Raw genomic sequence first — 14,824 nt, 5'->3', positions numbered from 1 at the left:
CTGGGCTCCTTGGAGGTCTTGCCAGCAGCAGACACAGAAATCATTAACAACCTGCGTTCTACGATACCTTGATCCACTAGTGCTGGGGATAGATGGGTGCTTGGCTTTCCACCACAACCATCATCCCCTGAATAATAAATGAGAGTGGACTGGGATCTCAGAAAGCGGCATTTGTTTTGCTGCTACGGCTGTGCACCCAGCAACAACTTTATTTTCAGTTTTCAAAGATTAAAATTTTACTGTGCTTGTTAATCTTTTTTTTTTTTCCTTTTTATTTAATGGTAAATGCTTATGCTTGCGGGACAGGCAGCCCGCCTCCGATTTCTGTATTCAGAATGAGTGTATTTGGAGCCTAGTGCAATTGTGGAAAAATGCGGAACTTTATTTGAAGATGGACTTTGCATTCTTGGAAAAAGCGTACAGAGAGTGAGACTGTGAACCCTACAGCCGTGCCGTGTGCGGGGCTGGGGGAGTTGTGTTTACACGCCAGCGCGAGGGTGAGCTCTGGTGCCACTGCTGCCGAGTCCTTTGCAGGCTTCCGTACAGCATGTGCCAGCAACCGGTTTGAAACTGAGCAGGCTTGGCTTAAGGAGCTACAGAGTAAGGTTTAAGTTGTTTAGAGGGTTCAGTGAGGAAGTCATTACAGCTGCACAGTTATATTTACATACAGGTGACTTTTCTTTCTAGAGGGGAGGCAGGAAAAAAGCAGCAATCAGGAAGGTGAGCGATCATCAGGAGCTGATTCTTCTGTTTACTGACCCGCTCCCTCCATCCTCCTCTTTGCTCCACGTTCCAGTCCTGTCACAGTCAGACTGCGAATCAAAAGCAATTTATTTTGCCCATTTTCTGCTTGTGAGGGCGGGCAGGAGAGTCGGGGGCCTGCTGGGTGACACGTGCCCTTAGAGCTTGTCCTCAGCCCAGCCCGCTGGGCTGGCAGCCCGTCAGGCCGCGTGGCTGCTGACATGGCTGGTTCAGGATCTTGATGCCTTAAGTTTTCAGCCCCCTGGGGTTGTATCCTCCTTTCCAATCACTGGTGAAGCCAAGTACCTTCTGCTGCGGAATTTTTTTTTTTTTGTCTGGCTTTCCCCTTTGTGTGGGGGGTGATGACCTCAGTGTTCAAACCCAACGGCTGCCCGGCCGTCAGCAGAGGAACCGCGTGAACCCCAAGGGTCCACTGACAGCTCCTGGAGCCGAGGGGGTGTTCAAGCTCCAGAAAAATGCAACAGCTGCTGAGGTTTATTGAACTAAAAATTCGGAGTTTTACCTCTTTCCCCATTCAGGTTGTTTGCTAACCTTTACCTTAAGGTTCAACAGCTTCCCAGGTGAGGCGGGAACTGGTGCAGCCCAATGCAAGGTGTTTAAAAAAGCAAAGGCAGGCGGGTGAGCAGCCAGGCTGCTCCTCAGGAGGGTCCCAGGGAGCTGCTGCACGAGGGCCGGAAGTGCACCAAGTCGGGAACAGCCTCCTCGAGTACATTCACTGTGAAAATTTATGTTGTCCTGTCTTCTGGTAAACTCAGGGCTGGGGGAAATGTAGCAGGAAGATTATTCCCCTGTGGTCAGAGGTACTTGTAGAGGGTAGATAAATCAAGGTGCAGCTTAATGCCTGAAATTTTAGCAAGGAGAAGCTACACCCACCCTCTGACACCAAAATGTGCTTTCTGAACGGAGAACTCATTATTTTTTTTCTCCTGACTGCAGTGTTTCTTTGCAAAAAATAAAATAAAATATGGATTATCTTCTTATGGATGTGATTTTTTTTTTTAAAGGAAAATCAAATTCTGGAGGAAACTGATGAATGATGCGAAGGACTATAGTGATCTGAACTAATAAAGGAAATATTTAAATATTTATGTGCTTTACGTACACTGTGCATAGCTGAAATATTTTCAGAGATAATCTTGAAATGGCCTGTTACTCTCCATTAAATTCTCTTGGGACGCTGATGGTTAAACTTACCAGTTTTGGTATAGAAGTTTGGTTTATAATTTTATAATAAAGTTGAAATGTGATTTAGTTAACCTTTCTTTCGGACTTGGTTACCAACAGGGGAAAGCAGAGATCCTGCAGCCCAGAGAGGCTCAGGGCACCAGGCACTCCCATAGCGCTGCGGGGCTGGGGCCGAGGACAGAAGAGGCCGAAGGAAAAAAGTTCCCTGAGAACAGGAAGGTTGTAGCCCCACAGGCGTAACCTTGTGGTGATTCCAAAGGGGAGAGCGGACTCTGTACCCGCAAGTCGAAGGAGCTGGTCAACTCGCTGTCCCTTTCACAATGCACACAGGCCAAGTTATTCAGCAAACGCAGCGTCACTTGTAAAACAGTTACAATGAACCCCGATTTCTGAAACCTACCTGCCTTAGTGCAAGAATATTCAAGTACTTGCAGCACTTTTGAGCAGCTTCAGCTAAAGGGTCTTTCAGCCACCCTAAAAGATCCAGCTGGAAGAGTTCCCATTTCAGCTTGTACTTGCTGAAACACGAATGGCAGAACACGAGCAACATATTCCAGGAAACAAAAGACACCACGGGGGTGCAGTTGCTGATTTGGTGTCCTAATATGAAACCCATGGCCAAGGGGGGATTGGCTGCTGGACACAGACCTGGGCTGGACAGAAGACAGGACAGAAAAGTCGAACAAGGAGAAGGACGCGTCCTTCACGCAAGCAGGAGCCACGCAGCAAAATGATCCCGGCAACCCAGGCACCAGGTTCAGAGCTGGGCTGTAGTCCTGTCCTGAGAATAATCTCTGGAGAAAAAGTCCTTACAGCCAAGGAGAAACTGCTTCCGTTTTATTTATCTATAAAAATACCCGAACTTTTAAAAACCCAAGGAGACTAAATCAGCACCTAGGTGAGCGCAGTGTTCTACATCATGGGCAGAAAAATGGATTCAGCAGCGACACCGCTTTAGGGAGTTGCTTTAATTAGTTCCGTATGGCTGCTCTGGATCTGTGGAGCTACCTCTGATGGACTTGGGCGCTTCCTTTCCAGCCGCGTCTTCACCAAGGAATCTTGCAGCTTCTTCCACCTACCTAGTTCTCAGCTGTTCCCTCGAGGAAATTCTCATGTCGAGGCTGCTCAGCTGCCCCACGTGGCTAGCATGGGGCTACCAGCTTCCGCTTCCGGATGCACTCCCAGATCCAGTTGGGAGACACCCTCTTAGCACCAGGATTCTCATCAATGTCCCCTATAACATGCGTAGCTGAGGCTACATCAAACTCGGGCACAAGATCCCCGTCGTACGCTATGAAGTAGCGCCGGATTTTGTCGAAGTCCTTCACAGAGGGCGCCAGGTATAGCTTCACACCAGTAAATATGTCCAGCAGCGGCTGCTGTTGTGAAAGAGGAGAAGACAGGACATTAAAAAACATTAGATTGGCCTGGAAATTGCTCAGAATTCTTTAGAGGCATGAACAAGTCCATTCACAGTTCCTGCCCCGTGCCTAGTACCGTAAATTGAAATCAAGAGCAAGGCCCGTAGAGTTCCCTCTGACGGGCAGGTGTCACAGCTCAGCAGCGCTCCCCTAGCTCAGGGGAATTATCCCGGTGCTCCCCTCACTGCTGACGGGGTCCAGTACACCTGGTCTTAACGTGTCTTTACAAGCTGATGTTTCTTAGTTCAAGCAGGAGAACATAACAGCCCTGGGAGGCAACTCGTTAATATCAAAACAGGTACTCCAGGCTTATCAGGGAATTACAGCTCCTGCCATTTCCCACCTGATGGGGCAGGCAGGACAGTTCTCTCCCTTCACAACTCTCCTGCACGCAGCACTCGGGCAGAGCAGCTGCTCGGCCATGGCAGCGCCCCACGGAGCAGGACGCCGTTGGAGGGGGAGCAGAGCATCGGTCTTAGGTGCGACAGGCCAGGAATGTCAGCTCTGCAGAGAGGGAAGAGGAGCAGCAGCCACCCGCTTCCTTTACAAGGGGGCTTGTTGCTGCTGTTTCTGCCTTTATGTTTCATTTCAATTTAGGTTGCTGCTACAGGAAGATTTTGGACTTGTGCAGCTGGAAGGGCAAAGTGAACAGACAACTGAAACTGCCTCAGCTTCCTCCAAAGTAGCTGCTGTGCAGCTGTTCCTACCTTTTTTCCATTGTCATCCATCTCAGATGCTTTTCGCTTCTCTCCTCGTTTCTCCTCTGATTTTTGAGGGGATCCAATGACTGCTTTGCTTTCTAGAAAACAAAAACTTGTCTCATTTGTGCACTCTGTCCAGACACTGGGTTATTCCCCAGTGACGCAGCGCTGGTGAAGCAAACTCATTTCACAGCTTTGCAGTTTACTATCTGGAAATCCCCGCCCTGATCCAGGTGCCTTATTACATGCATGAATTTCATCCAAATGAAATTAAATCCTGGTTCATGGCCAAAACTGGGTAACCAAAGGGCACGTGAGCTGCAGCAACGCGAGCAGCAGGACTGCTCCTCACACCAGCTGACACAGTCTGCTAAGGACCTCGGATCTAAGAAGATGAAGAGGGACCGCAGTCCCAGAGAAATCCCTCCATGGCAGTTTTGGTACGAACCGTAACCAAGACTCTGCTCAGTTCAAGATGCCTGTTCCAGGCAGCACTGAAGTTAACGATGTCCCTGCTCACTGCAGGTTGGCCTAGATGACCTCTAAGGGTCCCTTCCAATGCATTCTATGGTTCCATGATTCTGTAATCTGAGAGGCTTTACTGTCTGAACGAGCTGCCTAAGCACCAGCCTGAGCAGCAGCGTCAGTGCTGCTTCCATCTTCTCCCAGTCCCAGCACGCCTCAGCTTATCAATCCCTGCTAGCACCAACGGGGGCCATGCCAAGGATCTAAACAGCTTTGCCCGCTAAGCCCGACACGCCCATAAAAGCTCATGGGGGCCTCGAGCATCGGATGACAAAGATCTGGAGCCGGTCTGCCCCAAAGGCAGAGAACACACCCTGAGGCTTCTCTTCCTAGGAAGCACCATCTCACCTTCTGGCTTCTGGGCTTTTGCAGGTGACTTGCTCAGGGGACTTTTAAGAGCGCTGTGGGGGGTAGAAGACCTGGAACTCCCCTCGTTCTCTCCACTGCTGCCAGCTGTAGACTCATCTTCCTCGCCAGCAACAACACTGAAATCGGCCTTCTCTTTGGAGAGTTGGTACAGCTCCTGCCCCGGCACAAACAATGCACAGCCTTCACCCACACGAAACCTCTGACATCACACACAAGTGGAAATGCACAGTCTCCTCTTGTTTGCTCCCCACAAGTGTTAGCTCGCATGATTTTTCTTCCTGCCATCTCCATCAGCTTTGTTCAAGCTCTCTGCATCCCACCCAGCTGCTTGACATGAAGGGAAGCCAGAGAGGGGAGCAGTAACCCCATGGGGAGTTACAGGCGACTGACCTGCTGGAGAGCAGCTCTGGGGAAAAGGACCTGAGTCCTGACAGACAACAGGCTGGCCAGGAGCCAGGTGGCCAAGAAGGCCAACGGCACCCGGGGGGCATCAGAAGAGTGTGGCCAGCAGGGTGAGGGAGCTCATCCTCCCCCTCTGCCCTGCCCTGGCGAGGCTGCATCTGGAGCTGGGTCCAGTTCTGGGCTCCCCAGTTCCAGGAGGACAGGGAATCGCTGCAGAGGGGACAGCAAAGGGCTACAAAGATGACTGGGGGACTAGAACATCTCTCTTGTGAAGAAAGGCTGAGGGGCTTCGGGCTTTTAGTCTGGAGGAGACTGAGGGGGACGCTGTGTGGGGTGGGGGCAGCCCCAGGGGTCGTGGCCACCAGCCACTTGGCCACCGTGCTCTGCGACAGGGCCGGGCTGCCCTTAGGCCCTTCCCAGATGCCTCCCTCAGTCTCAGCAATCGGTGGGAGATCACAGGACCACAAACACTTAAGAGAATAAAGTCACCTCTTCCAGGAAGGAAATCCCCCACCATGAGGGCTGTTACAAGAGCTGACACCAGCCAGCACAGACATTCCTGAAAGTGCACAGCACAACCTCGAGAGGCCTGTGAAAGAGTTTGCATCACAGCAATCCAGCAAGCAGCCCGAGCCTGGAGCAACTGGGAAACGTAACGTTCCATCGCAGGTACCAGTCAGCAGGTATCTTCCCTACCTACTCTGCGATCCCGCTTTGTCTTTTTAAATCTAGACTGTGTCAGACCTTTTTCCCGAGCGCGCTGCAGCCACGCTGCGTTTGCTCACCTTCAGCTGCTGGAGGTTGGTGGCTGTCTGCCAGTCCTTGTCATCCCGAATGCGGGTGCAGCGGGGGAAGCGGATGGAGATCCCATCTGCAGTGTGGGCTTCGGCTTTAGAGAATTCAGCCCCTGTGATCTCCCACACCGGGGCTTTCTAAACACAGGATTGAGGAATTCACATCACATTCCTGTGTTCTTTCACAAACCAACCCTCAGGTGTCCGTGTTCCTCTGCGACAACCCCCTCCCCGCTCCTGCACAAAGCTCCATGTGCCCAACCTGACCACCCTGGTCCATTTTTTCATTATAAAAGCTGCTATTTTGTTTCAGTGAGGCAGAGATCCTCGACTAATACATAATGCCAATTTCTAAATAACACCTTCTCTATCAGCCATGCGTGGCACAAAGCACACTGAGAAATTTCATAAAACAACAGCAACTTTTGGGGAGCAGTTGTTTCTCAATCGTTCAACTCAGGTTTTTCATGCCTCAAATTTAAAGCAAGTTCACTTCTGGAAGGGATTTAACGCACAAGAATATTTCCCAGAAGTGCTGCAGGTATGATTTCTTCATGAAGCTCTTAGCCTCAAATGCACCTGCAAGATTCAGAGATAAAAAAATCACGCTTAATGTCCTGTTCCAAGTATGAAGACTAATCTTTTAGCAGAGACAATCTGTACACTGAAATGAATAGCAGAGTGCTGTACCAGGGCTGGAAAGCACTTAACTGACTGTGACAGCACCTACCTTTGGATCTGGCACAATGAAGTCTGGGTAGTAGATCTTGTTGATTTTTAGCCACTTTGGAATTTTACTAGGATCCTAATAAAAGCAAAAAACCAAAATGATAGCACTAATGATAAAACACAAACTTACTTCCACAAAAGACGTTGCTGAAAGACAGCCCAGAAGCAGATTAGCACGTAGTACTGTGTTGCCTTTGCATGGATGAAACTTGCTTTGGCCCGAGTGCAACATGTGCTAATCTGCAGCAGTTTCTCTTACCTAGAGAATCACAGAAGTTATCTGTAACACCGCTCTCAATTACTCTCACTCTGTAGGTAAAACAGTGATGTTGCTCCAACTGCAAATCATATAAAACTACGTGGGTTTTTTTTAAGATTCTATATCCTTGATGCAAATGGCATTCAGAATGCCAAGTAAATATTAGAGTTCAGCTCTCTGTTTATTTGTCAAGTCTCGAAAAGTACAACGCCTCACTTAAGTTACTCACAAAAAGTCTTTTAACTCCAGCGTGGTTACCTCGTCACAACACAACAGCCTGATTTGAGCATCTCACCCGCAACCCCACCTAGTGCCTGTCCTCCCCGGGGCAGCGTGCCAAACAAGCTGCTCTTCCCAGGAACACCCGGCGGGGAACAGACGGTGCCTCGCATCCCACTCGCAGAGCTCAGGCAGTGTCTCATGGCAGGAGCTGGCTGCACCTACATCTCATTTGCCAGAGCAGTTGATCTGCTTTAACTCTAATGGAGCCTTTACTGGCTCCCAGCAGAGCGCTTCAGTTCCGCATTTAGCGCCTCAGCCGCGGCTCAGCAGGGAAGCAGCTTTTACCAAGCGCTTTGCTGAGCTGTCGCCCCCGTGCCAGAGCCCCTCTCACCTTGCTGATCTTCACCATATCCAGCTCCGTCTGCAGACGCGCCAAGGTGGCATCATCGTGGCCCCCGGAACACTTGGTGACAGTGCACCACTTCTCACTCTTGGGATCGTAGCAGCCCATGAGGAAGATGGACATCATCCCGCCTGCCGGAGGGGAGAGCAGGGTGGGTCACATCTACAGGACAAGCCACAGCTTTTCTAGAAGTGAAGTAATGAACTCGAAACCTTTCTCCATCTTTGGGGCCTTGGGCTTGTGATGGCTCCCCAGCACCAGCTCCTCAACACGATTCGGAAGAGGGAGCCTCTGTGCTGCGTGAGAGCCCAGCCCAAGACCTAAAGGCTGTGCCCTGCCAACCAACTATGGGACAGTCCCAGCCCGGCACATGCCCGGCTGCAGCAGACGGTCACTGTGACAGCCAGTCTTGTTCTAGCAGAAAACCGAATGCCACAGCAGGCCTGGAACACGAAGAGCTTGAGAGTCCTCTGACTGCACAGATCTCTGACTCAGGCCAGCTCCACGGCTTACCTTTGCTGCCCTGGCCATAGAAAGCTCCCAGCACCACCAGGTCTGCTGTGTCAGCCATGGCACCCTCGTTCAGGTAATCCTTTTTCACTTTCAGCCAGTGTCGTTTCCCTGGTTCGTAATTCCCCTGTGCAAAACAAGGCAAGAGCCTCCGGTGAGAGAGACTCCGTGGTGGGCAGCCACCTCTTCAGAGCCCTCGCCGCCATCCAGCTGAATGGCACAAGAGCAGAGCCGTGCTCTGACACGTAACGAGCACCGCTCTTATGTGACAGGAGCAAGAGTGACAGGATGACAGGGCACGGCCTGAAACTGCCTCAGGGGAGGTTGGGGTTGGATCTCAGGCAGCCCTTCCTCATGGAGAGGGTGCTCAGGCCCTGGGATGCTCTGCCCAGGGCAGGGGGGAGTCACCATCCCTGGGGGGTTTAAGGAGCGGCTGGATGTGGCACTTGGTGCCCTGCTCTGGCCTGTGTCGGGGTGTTGGGGCATGGGCTGGACTTGATGATCTCAGAGCTCTTTGCCAGCCTCAAGAGTTCTGTGATTCTGTGATCAACCTGGACTGGATGTCAGTATAGACAAGAACCCAGAGGCATTTCAAGGACGCTCAGCCTCAGGTGCTTCATCCACAGGCCTCTCTGTTGTTCTTCCCCAAATCCCAGCACACACCAGTGAAGGGCAGATGTGAACCTGCCTTTGTGTCTTTCAACACCAGTCCTTCCAGTCCCTCGCGGATGACTCGAGTGATCATATCTGCCAGATCTGAAGCTTTCTGAAAAGGAAAGGCATTACGGTTAGTTCAACACTATCAACGAGCTGTGGTCTTCTGCCTTTGGGGGCTTCTGGCTTTCTCTTTGGAGCAGCAGCGCATTAAAACCAAAGCAACTGCAGAGATGCGCATAGGTCACTTTACAACATAGTTTTCCAAAGAGTCTCTCATGTGTTCTTTTTGCTGCATATCCAGCGACTAAATTGGGAATATGTCCCAAGAAGAGAAAGGTTTGTTAGTTAAAAAATAATCACAGGTGGGGCAGCCACACTGGTTGTGTCCCAAGGATGCTCCGCACATCCAAGATCAGATTTTCCTCAGTCAGCAGCGCCTGCTTACTTCTCTGTCCAGCTGCCTTGGCACCTGTGCTCTCTTCTTCCCTAAACACTTTCTGCATCCCAAACATCCAAGCATTCTCCATAAAAAACAAGATGCTACAGTAGCAGTGGGAAAAAAGTAACAGGACTTAGGGCTTGTGCATAACAATCAAAGGAAAAACTGAGCACGCTGCTGTTTTTAGCGCTTGGGAGGTGTCTGGGCTGTGCGGCGCTTGACGCTGAGTTTGGGAACTGGAAGCAGCTTCGCTCCCCTCGATCATACTGCGGTCTTCTCCTCGCAGCTCAGCCTCACACAGCCCAGACTGAGGCTTCTTGTAACAATGCTCAAGTTAAAACCGCTACAAAATCCCGAAGAAGCCAAAACCCGAGGTGTGCAAGTTACAACCACACTGAAGTGGTTTTAGCCAAGACAGGACGGGAGCACAGGCAGGGCCCTCCAAACAGCGCTAGATCAGGGAGCCTTGCACACAGACCAGAAGTGGAATCGTTCTGACAGACAGGGAATCACTGGATTTGCAACCTTAATCATAAAAAAAAAAAAAAGACAAAAAGATTGCCACGTGTGCTACTTTAACACTGAACTCACCGTGACGTGCTTCATCTCCGAGAAGAGGATCCGGTTGGGGATTTCAACCATGTTATCGTGGAGAAACTTGCGACGTTCACACAGAGGCCTAAACCAGAGTACAGATAATTAAGGACGAGCAAGCCATTTTAATGTGAAGTACCAGGTCATGAACACTGAGAAAAGCTATTTAAATAATTAAATTATTTATCCTACAGAGTTCCAGAAAGGACAATCAATCCTTACTTTCTTCCAGGAACCAAGTTATAACATAGAAACTTTCTGTTAAGAGAGCATTTAGTTTCAGAGGATGTACTGAACCACACTCAGTTCAGCTGAAAGGCAGTTCACCCCGACATTCTGGAACTGCAGAGCAAGACGGAGCTCCACAGGAAAGCTCCTCAGCACAGCACGGATCCTGCCACGCCGCCTGGATTTTCCCCGGGTAAGTGGGCAGTCTGAACAGCCAAGGCAAACTGCTTCCGCTGCAGCGGGAGCTTACGGCAGCAAGTTTGTGCTGGGAAAGCAGTGAGGCTGCTCCGACCCGCGGCCAGACGCGTACCTGTCCATCAGGCTGATGTCATTAAAATAGATGCAGTCAAACACAAACAAGCAAACGTTGGCATCTTGGAAAGCAGCTTTCTGAAAGGCAATTAAGACAGATTAAAAGAAAGCTGCAGTTGTAGCAAGCAGCAATAGGGAGTTTCAGAAAAAGGATAGAAACACAGGGATGTATTTTTATCTACACCATCTTTTAGCTTAGGCATCTTCTAAAAGACAGAAATATTCTGAGAATTAAGATCTAGACTGAACGTGTGAAGGCACAAATGGCGAAGATAAAACATGCTAATTTCCTAGTGACAGGGAAATAACCCCACAAATACGACTTCAGGCAACATAACATCCACCACTATTGCTGCAACAGAAACCCAACAAGCATTCCAGAGACCTGAGACTAATGGCTACTTTCAAGCACTTCCAGTTTAATTTTAATTCTACTGTCCTCTTCCCTCATCATTTAGGTGAGATAAGCACCACACAATACTCATACTAAACACTTTCTGCATCATCATGGTCCTCCAGTCTGCCACACACTGCTTAAGCAACAATAAGGAATGAGAGAATCACCAGATTTTCCAGGGTTTTTTTACAATATTTGTCCTAAGCTGAAGTTTTCTTACTGTCCTGATCAGATCAATATCAAATCTACTGTATTGGAGTAATATCTTTTCAGTCGTATCAGCCCTCTCAGGGATCTTATTCTTTCCCCAGATGTTCTAGCAAGCACCAGATCTCTTAAATTATGCTGTGGTAAGAGATCACGTGTGAAGTGTTTTTAAGTCAGCAGGATAATGGCCTCCAACCACAACAAAGTATTTGTCTTTTTTTTTTTTCCTTCTTTTTTTTTCTTTTTTTTTTATCTTCTTTTTTTTCTTTTTTTTTTTTTACCTTATGCACACCAAGAGTCCCAAAAGGAAGTGGTTTGCCAGTTTTGTTGTCAATCAGAAGAACTTCTGAATCCAGGATCATACTTTGCCCACCAGGGAAAGCCTGGGGGATGAAGTCCTTAAAATGGGCTACCTTGGGGGAAAAAAAAAGAAAAATAAATCTACTGGCTGAAGAGAAGAACTCGCTCTGATGCGGATACTTCCTCCAAAACTGTGTTTAGGGACGTGCAGGCATATCTGCACTAGCTTTACTTTCTACCACTGCACAGATAGCACAGTCTTCAAATAGAAAAATGAAATATAACCAAGTAACCCAACCGGCACCAAGCCTCCCACACTGCAGGGCATGAAGAGGGCTCCAAGGCAGACACTTTAACTCTACTTTCAAGCTCTTCATGTCCTCCAAAATGAGTTGATTGGGCTGCTTTCCCAGATTCCACGTATCTACACAAATTAGCTAAAAAGCCTGCAGCAAAACTTATCCTCCTTGCCCACAGAAACTGTTGTTGTGAAATTCCGCCGTGTCTGCAGAAGAGCTGGCACAACCGAGGAGACAGTTTACAGGCACTTACTTTATGTGGGAGGACAGGTTTGAGGCTCCTGCTGCAGTAGCTGAAATGATCTCCGTTCTTATGGACCTGCACCCGCTCGCCATCGTACTTGATCTCCGCATACATGCCATTCGGGCACTTCTTCATGGCATACTCAATTGACTTGCAGGCTTCAGCCTTAGAAAGGGGGAGAGAAGTTCCAAACAAACTCAGATGGTCTATTTAAAAATAAAGCTACTCTCAGCTAAGCTCACGAATGAACTACTAATTCTTTTGTAGATCTTCTCATCTGGGAGCTTTCAGACAGCCCAAGTTTTCCTTTCAATGAGTAATTAAATTAATTTACTTAGAATCATCTGCATATGCCCAGATAATTACAGCTTTTCAGTGCTTATCTCCTCAACATACTTAAAGGTATTAAGTACTGTGCCTTCTGCAGGAGGGCAATTAGCCCAGAAGTAAATATTTAACTCTGGTTTGTTCAATCAAAGAACCACGCTTATTTGAATCTCTAATCCAATGGAAAGCTTGTGCTACTTCCAGAGAAAGGATCAACTTCAGGAATGACAGCAAACAATCAAAGAAGTCACTCCAGTACTCAAAGCAAGCCAAGGTTTTAGCTTCTGCGCTGAAGGTGTAAGTACGGAGAACAGCGAACACTGGCCTCTTGGTAGAAAACACTTTATAAAATGATATTAAACACAAAGATCAGCACCGCACACTCTATGAGCTCATACGACACACAGTCGCTTATCCGTCTACTCTGAAAGGTGAGGGGCTCTGGCAGCACACCGGAGAATTCCATCTCCGGCTCGGCTGAAGGCCACCCCTGCAGGGGAGCCAACGTTACCAGCATGGGCTGCACCGGAGTCATGAGCGAGGCCTGCACGCTGAGCGTGCGCTTCAGGCCCGGCACCTTCTCAGCTTCCTGCTGGTTCTTCAGGACTCGCTCTACCACGTCCTGGAGGTTACGTGATGCTTTGAACGCCTCGTAAGCGTTGGGATCCAAGGCATCCAACCTGGAACAAATTGAGGAGAGGAGGGAAACGGGGATCAGCCTCAGGTCTGCTGCTCCTGGCCTGGGAGGCCAACATCTACTTCTGGTTTATCTCACAGGGAAAGGCAAGACTTACACGTGCTTTGCTCCAGCATTCATTTTCAAGTCATGTTTAATGAGCCTGATGATGCATTTCAGGTCGTTGCCCGTACATCTGAAGTGCAAGAGAAGATGTGGAAATGGCAGACGCTTAACAGAACTACTTGTCAGCTGAAAAACAGAAACTGATCCAGGCCTCTGTAAGAACAGGCTTTCCCCTTCCGTGGGGTTTAAACTCAACTGAGGATACTTGTTACTAGTGACATCTCAGAGGCATGACAGAATAACCAATAACCAAAAGGCTTTTTAGCATCTGTTTGGATGCCAAGACCAATTCTGCCTCAGCATTGACGTACCTTCCAAAATTCACTTAAAGCATCAAGAGTAAGTGACAGTAACGTCCTCAGCCTCAGTTCAACACAAACTGAGCCAGACCAAGAATCTTCAATGTGTCCAAATCACTCGAAGGCTTTTCCCAACACAACTAAGAACAGCAACTTAATTAACAGCCAAGTACCATTAAGGTAATTGTGCAAGCCACTTGTTTAGTGCTGACTGAACAGTGTCTTGACAGGCAAGGACGAAATTCCCTGCATGAACAGGAGCCACACGTGTTCTCCATTGCTGGTCAGCAGTCAAGGTGTCTTAATCAAACCACTAACAGTAGCTTACTAGTGTTAGTCCCTGTGGCTTATGATTACTTTTTCACCTACTCCCACTCCTAGTTCTAGGGTACAGCTTCAGAGGCCAATGACTTTCCTTACCTGCGAGTGATCTGTTGCAGCACACTTTGCTGGTCATCTTCTTTAGTGAGCTTTGACAGCTGGATGAGGAATTCATCTACCTCTTGGATGGTCAGCAGACTTTTAGCTGCTGGAGGACAAGACTTGCTCTGTTCAAAGAAGAGGCGTATGGTCTCGGAAACATCTCCCTGTATCCAAAACCAAAATCAGGATGTGGATCAGAGCTATGGCCAGAGGATGGGGACACCACCGGGGATTCCACACGGTGCCGGTAAGTAGGATGAAGCACAGGAATGATGCCAGGATTTCATGAAGGAACTGGAAACGAGTATTAGAATAATGCTGCCATGCCACAGAACAAAGCTGCCGAGATGTTTCATTTGGAAAAAAGGTAAGAATATCAGTATCATCGCACTGCTTTCCTTTTTATTGCTGCATTCCACTGGTGAATCCAAGGATCTGAAGCAGTCTAGGGACGTCACTAGAAGGCAGTATATACCCAGGCAACAAACAGAGGTGAAAGAATTAGCTTCATTATCCCATTCACCCAATTTCTCCATGTTGCAATGAATCAGAAGTGTGCACAGTCAATTACCAGCTCCCACGCACAGGAATTAAATGCACACACGTGAGCACTTGCAATTGTACCAGTGGAGCTTAATTGTATGAACCAACTTCAGCTCACAGTAACAGATCTGTTAATTGAATGAGTTCTTCCCACGTGATGTTATAAAAATGTAATAGCCACCAGCTGCACAGGAATACACTAGACAAAGCACTTTAGACAAAGTGGATGCAGTGCAACTTGCCTAGATAGTTTAGTCTTGCTTTCTAAAGTTTTGCAGGTGAATTCCTATCTTTCTTTCTGTTCAAACGTTATTTTCTAAATGCTCCAGATGGCAGAAAGTGCTGTGAAAACTGCTTAAGCAAGAAAGTAAAAAAGAACCCCAACAGCTCCCATTCTGACACTCAAGCTAGCAATCTTCCAAACAGGAGCAAAAAAACCCCAAACCGGCAACAAACCATCGCACTTTCCCT

General features: G+C 48.5%; 1 protein-coding gene across 2 annotated transcripts in view; it reads right to left on the bottom strand.

Annotated features, from left to right (window-relative positions):
• Positions 1 to 2,771: 2,771 nt before the first annotated feature.
• LIG3 (ligase III, DNA, ATP-dependent) overlaps positions 2,772 to 14,824 on the bottom strand; it is a 15,259-nt gene continuing 3,206 nt past the window's right edge. The window contains exons 5-19 of one of the 2 annotated variants that reach the window (XM_009871002.1): positions 13,808 to 13,974; positions 13,081 to 13,158; positions 12,798 to 12,966; positions 11,969 to 12,124; positions 11,398 to 11,529; positions 10,511 to 10,590; positions 9,970 to 10,057; positions 8,971 to 9,048; positions 8,286 to 8,409; positions 7,761 to 7,903; positions 6,890 to 6,964; positions 6,151 to 6,297; positions 4,943 to 5,117; positions 4,076 to 4,167; positions 2,772 to 3,323 (exon numbers count right to left, since the gene is read on the bottom strand). In XM_009871002.1, the coding sequence (XP_009869304.1) occupies positions 3,090 to 3,323; positions 4,076 to 4,167; positions 4,943 to 5,117; positions 6,151 to 6,297; positions 6,890 to 6,964; positions 7,761 to 7,903; positions 8,286 to 8,409; positions 8,971 to 9,048; positions 9,970 to 10,057; positions 10,511 to 10,590; positions 11,398 to 11,529; positions 11,969 to 12,124; positions 12,798 to 12,966; positions 13,081 to 13,158; positions 13,808 to 13,974 (1,938 nt within the window). In that variant the 3' untranslated portion in view covers positions 2,772 to 3,089. Of the gene's footprint in view, positions 3,346 to 4,075; positions 4,168 to 4,903; positions 5,118 to 6,150; positions 6,298 to 6,889; positions 6,965 to 7,760; positions 7,904 to 8,285; positions 8,410 to 8,970; positions 9,049 to 9,969; positions 10,058 to 10,510; positions 10,591 to 11,397; positions 11,530 to 11,968; positions 12,125 to 12,797; positions 12,967 to 13,080; positions 13,159 to 13,807; positions 13,975 to 14,824 lie in introns of both variants that reach the window. The other variant, XM_009871001.1, reaches the window with a different exon arrangement.

Source organism: Apaloderma vittatum, unplaced genomic scaffold (genome assembly GCF_000703405.1).
Source record: "Apaloderma vittatum isolate BGI_N311 unplaced genomic scaffold, ASM70340v1 scaffold21146, whole genome shotgun sequence".
In the NCBI taxonomy this organism is placed as follows: domain Eukaryota; kingdom Metazoa; phylum Chordata; class Aves; order Trogoniformes; family Trogonidae; genus Apaloderma; species Apaloderma vittatum.
The sequence above is the reverse complement of the archived record's forward strand: the minus strand, read 5'-3'. Positions and strand labels throughout refer to the sequence as shown.